This window comes from Colias eurytheme, chromosome 28 (genome assembly GCF_061535395.1).
Source record: "Colias eurytheme isolate Ceu_HAF_F1 chromosome 28, ilColEury1 Martin Lab GWU primary, whole genome shotgun sequence".
NCBI lineage: Eukaryota > Metazoa > Arthropoda > Insecta > Lepidoptera > Pieridae > Colias > Colias eurytheme.
The window spans coordinates 3,382,725-3,397,070 of record NC_143007.1 but is presented as its reverse complement, the minus strand read 5'-3'; the positions used below and the strand labels follow the sequence as shown (position 1 = coordinate 3,397,070).

The 14,346-nt window shown below is 33.8% G+C and overlaps 1 protein-coding gene across 1 annotated transcript; it reads left to right on the top strand.

Annotated features, from left to right (window-relative positions):
- Positions 1-682: 682 nt before the first annotated feature.
- CCT5 (chaperonin containing TCP1 subunit 5) lies at positions 683-11,444 on the top strand. The gene is made up of 10 exons (XM_090117471.1): positions 683-909; positions 2,080-2,314; positions 2,731-2,963; positions 5,293-5,451; positions 6,160-6,306; positions 7,235-7,442; positions 8,689-8,843; positions 9,214-9,368; positions 10,136-10,227; positions 11,287-11,444. Exons 1-10 carry the CDS (start codon positions 802-804, stop codon positions 11,421-11,423), a joined length of 1,629 nt encoding a protein of 542 aa, XP_089973597.1. The 5' UTR covers positions 683-801; the 3' UTR covers positions 11,424-11,444.
- Positions 11,445-14,346: the final 2,902 nt, after the last annotated feature.

The window sequence follows — 14,346 nt, the reverse complement described above, 5'->3', positions numbered from 1 at the left end:
ATAATTACAGATATTGCACTGCTAAATATTTACGTGGACACTATTTTTGGATGTTCTTAATTGTATATTATAACATTTAACTAAGTAATGCATTCGCATTGGGATGTACAATCTGATTAGAAAATAATGAGGACAACATATACATAGCTTTGATTTTAATTCAACAGATACAATTAATACAATCTTTCTGAAATATTGTTTCCTTCTGGGATTTCAATGTAGATTTACATCCGTAAACGGAACAGTTTTTGCGCGCCATAATAGAATATGTAAGTACCTATGTATAATAAAATTATTACACAAAAAATACGACTGTGTCGTCCTTTCGCGATAGTTAATGCAAACTCAGCGTGATTGCATTAAGCGGCCCGCGTCGCCCGACCCCCCGCCAGTTCCCCTCCGTTTCTCTGCACAAGTACATTCGTCGCCATACTGTAGGAAATATGGTAATACTGTGGACGTAGCTTATGTACCAGAAAACATTAAGCTATGGCCATTGGCCATTGGCCTGTATGAATAAGCATTGAGTTTAATTTTGCCCGCGGCCGGGTTAAATCCCGCGGCACAGCTAGTAATTTAAATAAGTATCGTTTCCATGACCAATATTATTTACTCTGTCGATATCAAGGAGAATTTTATATGATGTCATTGTCATTTCATAATTCATATGACATCTGTCATTAATGAAGTTTTGTCTGTGGTTCGTTTGTTTTCTCGTTTCTCTGATGTTTGTGAAATAAAGTGAATCCTGAAACTGAATCCGATTTAATCTCAAGTTTGTGTTATTAAAACTCCACCAAAATGTCCATGTTCCCAGGAACTGTGGCGTTTGACGAGTTCGGTCGTCCATTTATTATTTTAAGGGATCAAGATAGGCAGAAAAGGATAACCGGTATCGATGCACTGAAGGTAGCGATATTTTCAATAAATTGATATAAACTCGTATAATTAGTATTAAAACTAAAGTATATACCAAAAATTTTACATATGCATACATAATTACACATATTTTGTCTCATGAAATCACTTAAATTATAGTAACCTTAAATAAAATCGAATATTTCGTCTTTTTATACAGAATTTCTTATTTCTATCGCTCTAATTTTTCCTTAATTTATTATTTACTTTATAACTCTTCCGGATAAACCCAAAAAATAGCTACTATCCCACATAAAACTAACAAAAAATGTTAAAAAAGATTCAGGTGTTTATGATATGAGTCACATGATGGTGAAGATATGTCAAATTTATGGTGAAGAAAAGGAAGTTTCCTGTATTTTCTTGATATAATAATGACGAAAAATAGAAGAATCATAACACGTTCAACTTATTTGTATCATAATTATATTTTCTTATTACTTAGGTTATTTATTATTTGGCTCATGTTAAAACAATGGTCTAACTAAGCAATCATGAAACTAAGCTCAGAAAACATAACTTAAATACAAGTAGCACAAATACAAAGATACCAATGATGTTTAAAATAATTCCTACATAATGTGATGAATTTCATTGATATTATCCATATTTATTCTGAGGTATCTTAGGTATAGTTTTAATTAAATATTTCTCACTATTATGAATAATTGATACAACAAAAAAACATATTTCTAAACCTAAGAACAATGTGAAATATAAAAATATTATTTAAGAGCCATTTAATGCTGTAGTATGTTCCATTGTTTGTTCTAACAATGTAGTAAGTTTTATTATTTTAATTTCACTGCTACATAACATTTAAATTTCATTCCTGTAGTAATCTTAAATTATTAAAACACGGATGACGACGACGACGACGTCGACGTTTTGGACGATGCAGTTGGCGCAGTGGTAAAGTAACTGCCTACTGAGCCGACAGTCCCGGGTTCGATCCCCGGTCAGGGCAAATATTTGTGTGATGAACTTAATTATTTGTTCTTGGGTCTGAGTGTTATTATCTATATATGTATTTATTAAAATATTATATTTATCGTCACCTAGTACCCACAACACAAGCCTTAATTGAGCTTACTGTGGGACTAGGTCGATTTGTGTAATAATGTCCTATAATATTTATTTATTTATTAAAACACATTCCAGTCGCACATCCAAGCCGCCCGGCAGATCGCAACCATCCTCCGCACCTCCCTCGGTCCACGAGGCTTAGACAAAATGATGGTATCATCCGATGGCGACGTGACAGTCACCAATGATGGTGCAACCATCCTGAAGCTGATGGACGTTGATCACCAGATTGGGAAGCTGATGGTGCAATTGGCCCAGAGTCAAGATGATGAGATTGGTGATGGTACCACTGGTGTTGTGGTGCTTGCTGGTGATTATTCAACGATTTTTTTAGTGTTTACAAATAATTGAAACTAGAAAAAATTATATGTACTTACAAGTAAATTCTTTAGCTGTAATTTCACCAGATCCATGTATTTATACTTAAAAGCATGTCTATTATATTCTTTCTACTCTTACATCCAACGGTTGTTAACAATAGAACTGCCTTACAATAATATGCCATTTTCTGTTTCATTTGGTTTCTTTTCATGTTACTAGTAAACAAATAAATAAAGCTAGCTCTCTACCTAAAACAACTAATTAAAAGGCTTCGTCTAAGTACGGCAAAATACGCATCTTTCAATTCTGCTTCATAATCATAATTATAATCAGAATTTTGATTATTATTAGACAAAAGTCTAATAATCAAATTTCAATAGAACTAACAAACATTGAAATTTCCAGGCGCCCTCCTGGAGCAGGCCTCCAATCTCCTCGACAAGGGTATCCACCCAATTCGCATAGCCGACGGTTTCGAAATGGCCGCCGCAGCAGCACTAGAACACTTGGACGGCATCAGCGAAGCGTTCCCCGTGAACAAGAATACGAGGGAACATTTGATTAAGGTTGCCATGACGACGCTTGGGAGTAAGGTGGTTGTGAAGTGCCACAGGCTGATGGCGGAGATTGCTGTTGATGTAAGTTTTTAGTGGTAAATTTTTAAACAAAAATAAGTTTTGTCTATTCTATTGTACTGTAATTATTGCAGAAATGTAGAGCTTTAAAAAAATGATAAGAAAAGCGTATAAACGTAACAATCAATAATTATTAGAAGCATCTGTAATCATAATACAGTAGCACCTCGTTAAGTCGAACCTCGATATGTCAAAAACCTCCAAATCTCAAAAAAATGTCTTGTTCCCTTCCCTTCAAACCCGAAAACCTCTATTACTTGAAATTTTGTCCCTCTGTTAGTCGAAATAATCACCGAGTCCCTCCAAGCCATTTTGGTACATATTTTCACTCTACAACTCGAAAAATCAAATTTGACCTCTGTATCTCGAACATAGCAACGTTTTATTTTACAACCAGTACACTATTGTTTCTTAGAAAACATTTTAGGAGTATACGATAATTAATTTATGACTCACGAAACACGTGTTTGCGTTAAGTATCTGATGACGAAATTATCGATTCAGTAGCTCAGAAAACCGATACTAATGATTAAGATGACATAGAAGACGTGAATAGTACATGCGCTCCATGGGTTTCCATCAAAGAGGCAAGAACCGTATTGAATACCTTACGAAATTTTATAAAGCAAACCAGTATCTTTGAAAAAGAAGAATTTTCTGCTCTTTATAGATTATAAAATGCTAGAGAACAACCAAATTATCTAAAGCAAAAAAAATACTGACTTTTTTAATGCCATATTTTTTATTTTAAAATGATTTGAAATAATGTTGATTTATTATAAATAAAAACATGTTTGTGACCTCTGCAAGTTGAATTTTAATTTATTTTACCTCTGTAACTCAAAATTGATAAGAATAAACCTCAAACTCTTTATGTCGAATCAAAATCCGCCTAAGTCGAAATCCTCCATAAGTTGAAAACTCTATAACTCGAATTTTTTGGCGTCTCCCTTGATATTCGACTTATAGAGGTGCTACTGTATTACAAATTCGTATAAAAATTCGTAAAAGTAATAGTTAAGTAAAAATACCCTTAGGGCGCGTTCCCACTATGTCGTAACGACTAATTTATCGTTCGACGACTGTCATCTCTACCTGTTCCCATTATAACGATTGTTTGTCGTCAACATTTTTTATCGTTTAGCGACTGTCGTATCTAGCTGTTCCCATTGGATCGCGACGACATTTTATCGTTTCCTGGCAGTCGCTTTGTCGTTTACACATCATAAGCAAGCTACAAATCTAGTCGCCTCTGCGTTCGCTTGGTGATTACTAGTGCGTTTACTCTCCTGAGTTCAATGGACGCCATAGAGTTGCCGTCCACGATTTTTTATCGTTTTACGACTGTCGTGTTTGCCGTTCCCACTGTCACGACAAAGTGTCGTCACTGCAAAAACTGTCGTAGACGACAATAAATTGTGTCGTTCTAAATGTGAACACCTCCATTTAAACATATAAGCCACGACACTTAAAACTACACGATTATCTGTCGTCACGACACGGTGGGAACGCGCCCTTATATTAATTTGTATTATGTTAGTTGTTATGATTAATTTACAGAAACAACATAATAAAATAGTAAATATCATTTAAATTCCCATATTTTCGGTTAAGTTTTATTTTTAGCACAATATATTAGTTTTTCTTTAATAAGATCTTTTTCCTGACAATAAAGAAGTCATTAAAAAAAGAATTGTTGAAATCGGTTCAGTTGTTCGTTTTTTATAGTAGAGCCATTTTAATAGGCAACATTTGACAGTTCAACAAAATTCAACAACGTAACCTAGTAACGACGACATAGAATAACATGATATTTCGTTTTGTTGTAACTGCACATTTGCTTTATCTTTTTTCAATTACGATTACATATTTATAATAATAATGACCGATGCAACTAATTTTAGTATTTGATTTTACTGATAAACCATTCTAAACATAATAAACATTTTCTTATTTAAAGAACTGACGTCGCTACAATTTTGTGTCAATAAACCTTTTTTCTTTTTAAATACCAGAGACGTTACTCTAAAAATCGAAATCTGACATCTAGAATCGAATGCATTGATTACTTGGGAATAAAAATCATCATAAATTATTGACATGTGTTTCAAGTTCGATTGACAAATGTTTCAAGTCCGTATCGATTAATTCGCTTTAATCGATGTTTTTAAGCAGGTTACCACCCTATGAAGATAAAATTGATAGACGTCAAATGTTGCCTATTAAATTGGCTCAACTATAGGTATTAATAGGGATAAATTTTTACACATAGATTTTTTATATACTTTGAAGTCAATTTTGCCATTTTTCTTACGTAATTTGTACCTTTCAGGCGGTCCTTTCCGTAGCTGACTTGGAGAAGCGTGACGTTAACTTTGAGCTGATCAAGGTGGAAGGCAAAGTTGGCGGTCGTATGGAAGACTCAATGCTCGTGCGAGGAGTGGTTATTGATAAGACAATGAGCCACCCGCAGATGCCTAAAGTTTTGAAGGTGCTTAATTGTATATTTTAGATCTATTAATTAGATTTTTAATGAACATAAAATGAATATGTGAAGGATATGTACTTAAATGTGTAACTTTCGTAAAAAGGGGATTGAAAAAATTACTATTATTTTGTCCTAAAATTATATTTTTTGCAATTTGGTCTTAATTGCAGTCCTTTTTAGTTGCGGTTTTTTTTTTGCTATTTATATGGTGGAAAATAATTTTCGTTACAAAGTTTCTTAGCTGTATTGTGTGCAGAAGCAGTAATGAAAAAGTGTTTTCGTTTTCATTCTTTCAATCTTATACGACAAATAGGCGAAATAAAACACCAATGATGATTAAAATTTATTACAATTTGTTGATACATAATGATATCTTCCTTGGCTGTGTCTGAGGTGTTTGTTTCATTGTAATTTACATTGACAAAACAAAATCTAGTAATTTCGACACAACCTTACATTAATTTCTATTGAATAAGAAAAAACTGAAATAAAATTGGTTGTTTGTAAAGTAGGTTTACGATCAAGGTGTTTACGTGATAACGTCTTGAGCAGCGCTCGAGATGAGACGGGAGATCGGTCCGTCTCTCTCTCGTTATACCTGCGATCGCGCTCGTGAGGTTTTGGTGTGACACAAGTTTCTGAACATGTCACCCGACTAAAACGATTTTAAAAATGTTATCACGTCAATAAAACCTATTCGATCATTTGCAGAACGCAAAACTAGCGATCCTCACGTGCCCGTTCGAGCCACCGAAGCCCAAGACCAAGCATAAGCTGCAAGTTGGCTCCGTGGAAGAGTACAGGGAGCTGCGGCAGTACGAACACGAGAAGTTCATTGAGATGGTGCGACGTGTTAAGGTGAATATATATTATTTTAAATATATGTATTATAGACTAGCTGCTCCCCGCGGTTTCACCCCCGTGGCTCCGCTCCTGATGGTCGTAGCGTGATGATATATAGCCTTTAACCTTCCTCGATAAATGAGCTATCTAACAACGAAAGAATTTTTAAATCAGACCAGTAGTTCCCGAGATTAGCGGGTTCAAACAAACAAACTATTCAGCTTTATAATATATGTATTATTATAGATATAGTTAAACATAAGACTATGTATGTTATATTTTCATAGAAGCTAATGGAAGTAAAATATAAGGTGAATTAAAATGTAATATTTTAAAGTAGAAGTATTATTGTGAGATGAAATAATAAATTCAAATTAATTTCGTAAGCTTCACCAGCGAAAGCTTTCGACTTGACTTTCACAATATTAGTTTAAATTCTTGCATGTACAAGTACAACAAGTAATTAATCTCGAATTCTTATTTCTGTATACATATAAATATATATTCTGCGTTATTAATGTTGTAACTAAATTTATAGCATATGAATATTAATATAATAGAAATATAATGCTATAATTACGATAGAAATATGTTCGTAAATATCTTCATATTTACGAACCGTCGTTGTACACATCAATGATGATTCAAATTGTGTTATATTATTGATACATAATGATATTTTCCTTGGCTGTGTCTGAGGTGTGTGCAACCTTAATTAAACAATTAAAAAACGTGTTGTGCATTTATAAATCCGACTCAAAGGACCAATTGCTATAAAATAAATTTTCTATGATAATAAAAAATATTGCCACAAGTGTTTGATTCATGCGAAAGTTCATTTTGAAAAATATGTTAACTAAATTAACATTATCCTACATGTAATATGTTGTTTGTAATAAGTAAATGCAGCAAAATTACCATGAATAATAAAAATATCTCACAGGAAACAGGCGCAACCCTGGCTATTTGCCAATGGGGCTTCGACGACGAAGCGAACCATTTGCTATTAGCTGAACAGCTACCCGCAGTGAGATGGGTCGGTGGGCCAGAAATGGAACTCATTGCAATTGCAACTGGAGGCAGGATTGTGCCAAGGTTCGAAGAACTGTCCGCTGATAAGCTTGGTAGCTGTGGGCTGGTGCGGGAACTGAGTGAGTTTTTACACGCTTTTTATTAGCTTCATCTTTATGTGTGTATGTAACCGACTTCTTTTGGCGTGATTTTGACCTACTTTAAACGGCCAGATTTCGTTCAAACTTTGTAGATTTATTGAGGACCGATGACAATACACTAATTTGATAAAGCGTGTTTTTTAGTTTTTTTAAACTATTATTTATTGCTTATTTGATTTACTGTTATTGTGTAAATGGCAATTGAGAGCAGAAATGTATAGAAGAAATTTATGTCACTAGCTGACCCGACAGACTTTCTGTCTTCGAATAAATTGCAAAACCCGTTTGTTATTGTGAAACTCACTTCAGTAATTATAGTCAAGACCTTGTTCCACTATCAAAATTGCGTTTGGATGGGAAGTGGTTGAATCTTTGGCAAGAGTCCAGCCGTACAAAAGGTAAATTCTATTGGGATATTCAGCCTACTATTCCACACAAACCGTGGTTTTTCCGTTTTCGCAAATTTGACAAACTAGTAACATCCACTATCTGTCGACTCCGCTTCGGCCATGCTTGTACTCCTGTCCACCTGGCGAAAATTAGAGTACGTGATCACTCTATTTGTGAGTGTGGTTTGGATGAAGGTACTACTGACCACTTATTCTTTGAATGTACCAAGCTTCGTTCTTCATTACTGGATGTCCTCCCTCCTGAAATCCCTCGTCCCACAAATTTTAAATGTTTGTTGACATTAGTGCCTTCCAAATTTGTTGAAATTCTATCTAAATTTATTTCCTTTAACAAACTAAAGTATTAACCCCTTATTATATTTATAAACTATATTAGTGTATCCTGTAGTCTGTAATATATATAACCTGTATTGTCTTATGTGTTTGTTCTAGCCGCTCCAAGTTGATCAAAATTTCTGCATTTTCCCACTCAGTTCCAAATGTTAAATGTCATAACCGAACAAGTCTAACTGGCTGAAATTTGAGTCCTGTCTCTCCCATATATACTGGACATTGGCGAGGTCCCTTTTTATTGGGTGGAGCCATTAATTAAGAGAAGAAGAAGAAGTTATTGTGAAGTTTATTTTTCGGCTTTAAGTTATCACATGTTCTCAATTTTTACCAGCATATTTCTTGAAATTTTCTTTCATAAGATCGTAGCTGTTGACAATAATGAACACATTAAAATAATTCTTGCTTCATGATGCTATGACAAACGGAAATAGAGATTAATTTTTATATACAGAGATTATAATTTTTTTTATTTTTTATTTTAGCCTTCGGCACGTCCAAAGACGAGATGCTCGTCATAGAAGAGTGTTCTAACTCACGTGCAGTTACCGTACTCGTGCGAGGTGGGAACAGAATGATTGTGGAGGAGGCCAAGCGGAGCGTGCACGACGCGCTGTGTATCGTGCGCAGTTTGGTGCAGGTGAGATTATTTATTTATTTATCGTGCGAGGTGGGAACAGAATGATTTTTTTAATAGATCGAATGATTCTCGACGAAGGTTTTAGTATGTAATTTATTAGTATTTAGACAACACGGGCGAAGCCGCGGACTGAAAGCTATTTTGTAAAAAAAAAGACGGGTTGCACTGGGGGAGTGCCGGCAGAAGTGAAAACTTGATTATAAACGTTGAGCATGTTTGATATTTTGGAATGGTATCCGTCTTACGCTTTTTCGATCAGGTCACGTGTCCTGACGCGAGTTTAAGTTTTTATACCCATTACAGAAAAGGTGCTCAACGCCGCTAAAGATGTTTTCACTTCAATAAAGTTTAAATAAAATAAATATTGCAGGACTCCCGCGTAGTGTACGGTGGGGGTGCTGCGGAGGTTTCCTGCTCGCTGGCAGTGGGCCGAGCTGCTGACAAGCTGTCGTCCCTCGACCAGTACGCTTATAGGGCATTTGCTGATGCCCTAGAGGCTATCCCGATGGCTCTCGCTGAGAATAGGTGAGTTTTTTTGTGTAAAATATATTTACAGTTTACGTGACATTTTAATATTATCGTATAATACTTTATTGGGCGGATAAGTTTTAACCAGGGATTGAAAAATCAGCCCATAAATAAATAAATATTTCAGAACAATTTCCACACACGGCACAATCTGATCCCATACTAAGCTTTCGCTTGTTTTATGGTAACCAGATGGCTGATAAACATACATATTTATAATTTTTAAATAAATACTTATATAAATGATTAACACCCAGACACAGAGCAAACATCTATGTTTATATGGTTGTGTGTTGAAACATTATTGTGGTTTGAGCATAAGATAAACAAACATACAAATCATCACTGTCTTATAAAGAGCAATAAATAATCTTTATAATAAAGAGCAATAATCAATTTATTAGACTTTAAATTAAAATGCTTATACATATTTTTTATTTGAAGCAATAGAAAGTGAAAGTTGTAGTTTTATCCCGTCTTAAAATTTTATAAAACATGAATCTTTTGTTTAGTGTAGATCTATTATTAACTCTTGCCTTTAATGTTTATAGGGCCGATTTTTCAATGCTTGGATAAAACTTACCCGTCCATTAAAGTATTACACAATAATATTAAAATGTTTCGTAAACTGTCAAATACGGGCAATTAGAATACGTTTTTAAAATGGTAGTTTTATACAATATTCAACGAATAAGTTTTATCCAAGCATTGAAAAATCGGCCCTAAGAATACATAACGATAAATAAAATTGTATTTTATTTCAGCGGTCTATCACCCATCGACACACTGTCGCACGTCAAAGCTCGTCAAGCGGCTGAGAACAACAGTAATCTTGGTGTCGACTGTATGGGATTGGGTAAATATTATTATTTTTTATAGATTGTATAGGTTTTTTTTAATAATATCGTCTTGTATATGTATATGTATATGTCGTGGCTATATAGTAGACTACTCTAGGTTTCCGCCCGCGGCTTCGCCCGCGCAGGCAAAGAAAAACCCGCATAGTTCCCGTTCCCGTGGGATTTCCGGGATTGCGTCATTTTCCCGGGATAAAAAGTAGCCTATGTCCTTTCTCGGGTATCAAAGTATCTCCATACCAAATTTCATGAAAATTGGTTCAGTAGTTTACGCGTGATTGAGTTACAGACAGACAGACGTAGTTACTTTCGCATTTATAATATTAGTATGGATTAGTATGGATTTGCTCATTTCGTGAAATGATCGCATTGATGTGGGCAACATAGTTTGACCAGATCGTTAAATCGTCAAAGTTTTAGGATATTGTCATCCACATTTGGCTAGATCGTATAAAATATTTAAAAAATTCAGAATATTAAAAGAATTTGTTTGTGATAAAAATTCTAATTAAAATTTGTTTTTATGCGCATCAGATCGTACGATGTTCCGAGCCGCCATTAAGTTTGAATCGTACTGTAGCTAATGGTATATTTGAAGTGAAACTTCTTTATCGGGGTTGGAACAAAATTTAGTGTAACATTTTTTCGTTACGCGTGACATTTTTCCGTTACGCGCCATCTTTTTCTTATCCCTACCACGCGTGATTCGACGTATTTATGTAAAGTTCATATAGTAAATTATTTTTTGAAAAATAAGGTCATAAAGAAGTATCACTACTTACGTGTGTACACTAGTACACGCACACATTTTTTTATCTATATATATAAAACTCAAAGGTGACTGATATAGTGATCTATCAACGCACAGCCCAAACCACTGGACGTATCGGGCTGAAATTTGGCATGCAGGTAGATGTCATAACGTAGGATTTTAGAAAATTCATCCCCTAAAGGGGTAAAATAGGGGATGAAAACTTATACCATGAAAATTTATCTTTTCCACGCAAGCGAAGCTGCGGGCAACAGCTAGTTATTTATATAATATTATCTCTCCACAGATTCAAATGACATGAAAGCACTGAACGTGATCGAATCTTTACACTCTAAGAAGCAGCAGATCGCATTAGCGACACAACTCGTCAAGATGATACTTAAGATTGACGATGTACGCTCGCCCACGGATAATATGGAATAAATAACTTATTTTATACCTAAAGAGTTGTTTAAATATCAGACTTGTAGGGATAATTATATTTTGGATTGGCTCGGTTGTATGGAATTGTGACCATTTTTAACACTAATGGATGAAAAGAAGCAAGATATGTGAAGGAAAGGCATTTAAATGTTGTCTTTTAGGTTAAACAATGGTTGTATAAAACATTTGATAATTAGTTTTTAGCAATCAAATGCTTTGTAAATGAGAAATTTTAAAAAATTCGAACCCGTGTCTTTCGCCGTATCGGGGCGAAAATTTCTCATTTCATATAACAAGAAGGATTTTTGCATTGTATAATTTTCTTTTAATATGGTGTTTTTAATAAAAACTCGATTGGTTTAATATTCGTGGAAAGTATGTAAGGTTCCAATAGCTGGCGCTAGTAACACTGATGAAGGGGAAAGGTTATTTTTTTATTTATAAAATATAACCTCTTTTGATACAACTATGGTGTTTTTGAAGATGTAACTGGCTTTATGGAATTATCTATGCCTGGATTCAAACCAATTCAAACGTTCTGAATTTAAATTCTCAACTAATTTTTTTTTATGAATGTCCAAGGCTCGGAGCAATTAACTAGCCTGGAGAAGTAACAATTAATTGAACATAATAACACTAGTTTGGCCTTTTTAACTTATGGCATAATGTCATGCGAAAAAAGAGGACCGATATATGTCAGCTCGACAGTTTGAAATAACATGTAGCCATTTCGTTTTGTTTTGGTCACCAGTCTGGTGACCAACGCATGGTGATTTTAATTATTGTTTTTGAAGTGAAAAACGTGTTTTCTAGTTTCTTATGTTATTTTCTGAAAAGATAATTTACTAAAGATTACATGGCTTGTGTTGTTCACGGCTGTAAAGTACTGGGAAATCGGATGAAGATTGGAATTTGTCATTTCACAGGTTAGTGTTTTGATCAATTTTTTTGTTAATTGTATTACTTATAAATAAGTTAATTTACGTTATTTTCTTAACCATCTATGTTTTATCTAACCGTAATCATTGAAATAAAATCATAATCAGCTTAGTTTTTAGAAAAAATGCAAAATATAACTTCCTATAATAGTGTTGTGCAATTATCGATACTTGAGTAGGAACGAAGTACTTCATTGATAATGAATGCTTTAGGTTAGGAGAAAAAAAAAAGGTATTTAAGTATGGATTTTATTGTTATTTGCAGGTTTCTGGCTTGAGAAAAATTAAAAGATGTTTGGGTTAAAGCTATAATAGCACAGGGAAATTTGGAAGCCTTCAAAACATTCTCGGCCTTTTTCAAATCATTTCGAATCAGACGGGAAGAGAAGTAAAGTGCTTTGCAGAGATGCTGTGCCACAAGTTTAAGGTGGCATCTATTTTAAATAATAAATATTGTAATTTGGCAATTAAGTATCGAAAAAAAATGTTGTAAAAAAATATAAATGTTTATTTGTTTTATTTGAAGCAATTTATTTCCCGCGGTAAATTGTAGCCTATATGTTATTCTGATGTTTAAACTATATAGTGAAGTTCCATAAAAACTCATTCAGTAGTTTTTACGTGAAAGAGTATCAAATGTCCATTCTTATATATTTTTGCTTTTTTAGTATTAGTAGGATACGATTATTGATTTGTAAAAAGATCAACCAGGTGGAAGTCAGATTCGCGCACGAAGGGTTCCGTATAATTCTATGAATGAATCTATGAAAACAGGAAAAAATACGTACCTTTTTACGAAACCATAATAACAACCTAAACCGAAATACCTAATAATATTTTTTTATAAATACCACTACCATACAATGCAAGGCAGTCAATACGCATCGTAAATGAATAATTCCAAATTAAACGAATCTTAAAATTTGGAATTACCTATCCATAATTTAAAATTAAACGAATCTTAAATTATCTTCAAGCAATTTTATAACTTAATTTTTGAAGTGAAAACTTCTTTAGCGGCGTTGGGTATAAAATCTTAAACTCGCGTCAGGACACGTGGCCTGATCGAAAAAGCGTAAGACGGATACCATTCCAAAATATCAAACATGCTCAACGTTAATAATCAAGTTTTCACTTCTGCCGGCACTCCCGGAGTGCAACCCGTCTTTTTTTTTTTTATTTATCGATATTTTAGTATTCGATAAAGTGCCTAGCACTACCTTTTTAGAACAAAAAGTGGCTACATGTGGATTTGAATGCCAAGCCGATAACAGTGTGTTGTCTCTTTCTATCGCATTAATTAGGGTATTGAATAAAAGAGAGCCACTATATAAGAAACGTTCAATTAATTGTTACTTCTCCAGGCTTGTTAATTGCTCCGAGGTCCAAGGTGTTAGTTAATCAATAAAATCGGTAATATCTTCAAAATGACTAAAATGTTGTATTTCTAGTTTTACTTAACATATTGTTATGTCACATACTTAGATGTACTGCGTATTATTTTATGTTTAATTTAATTATAATAAAAATATTTTAAAACAAGTATTGTTTTCCAATTTAACCTGACTAATGGCAGATTTTTCATTGGTCTTCGAAATATTAGTGTTTTAAAAAACAAATATTTAAGAAATTCAATTTTTGCACAAAACTAAATACTCGCATAAGACAGCATAGGAATGTTAAATTCGTAAAATGCAATACATAATAACATTTTTTTATTAATAGGTACTTGGCACCATTTGAGTTTTTATGACTGCTTGCATTTTTATATCGTTTAAGTTTGTGCATTTATGCAATGGATGGTGCGATTTGAACAAAGCCTTGAAATGAATGCTTTATTGTCTTAATAAATTAATTAATTACTCGCCTGTGTTTTATTTCTTTAAACTACTAGATATGCAACTATAGCAAGTTATACTGCTTGAATTCAAATTTTGAAGTGTTATAATCGACTAGCTCCGCCCTGCGGTTTTACCCGCGTGGCT

What these genes read in the sequence shown, in the direction of transcription:
- CCT5 (XM_090117471.1), top strand. Translation starts at nt 802, where the DNA reads ATGTCCATGTTCCCAGGAACTGTGGCGTTTGACGAGTTCGGTCGTCCA. An exon ending in TGGTGTTGTGGTGCTTGCTG is followed by an intron (nt 2,315 to 2,730) that starts GTGATTATTCAA and finishes TGAAATTTCCAG; the next exon opens with GCGCCCTCCTGGAGCAGGCC. An exon ending in TGTCGACTGTATGGGATTGG is followed by an intron (nt 10,228 to 11,286) that starts GTAAATATTATT and finishes ATCTCTCCACAG; the next exon opens with ATTCAAATGACATGAAAGCA.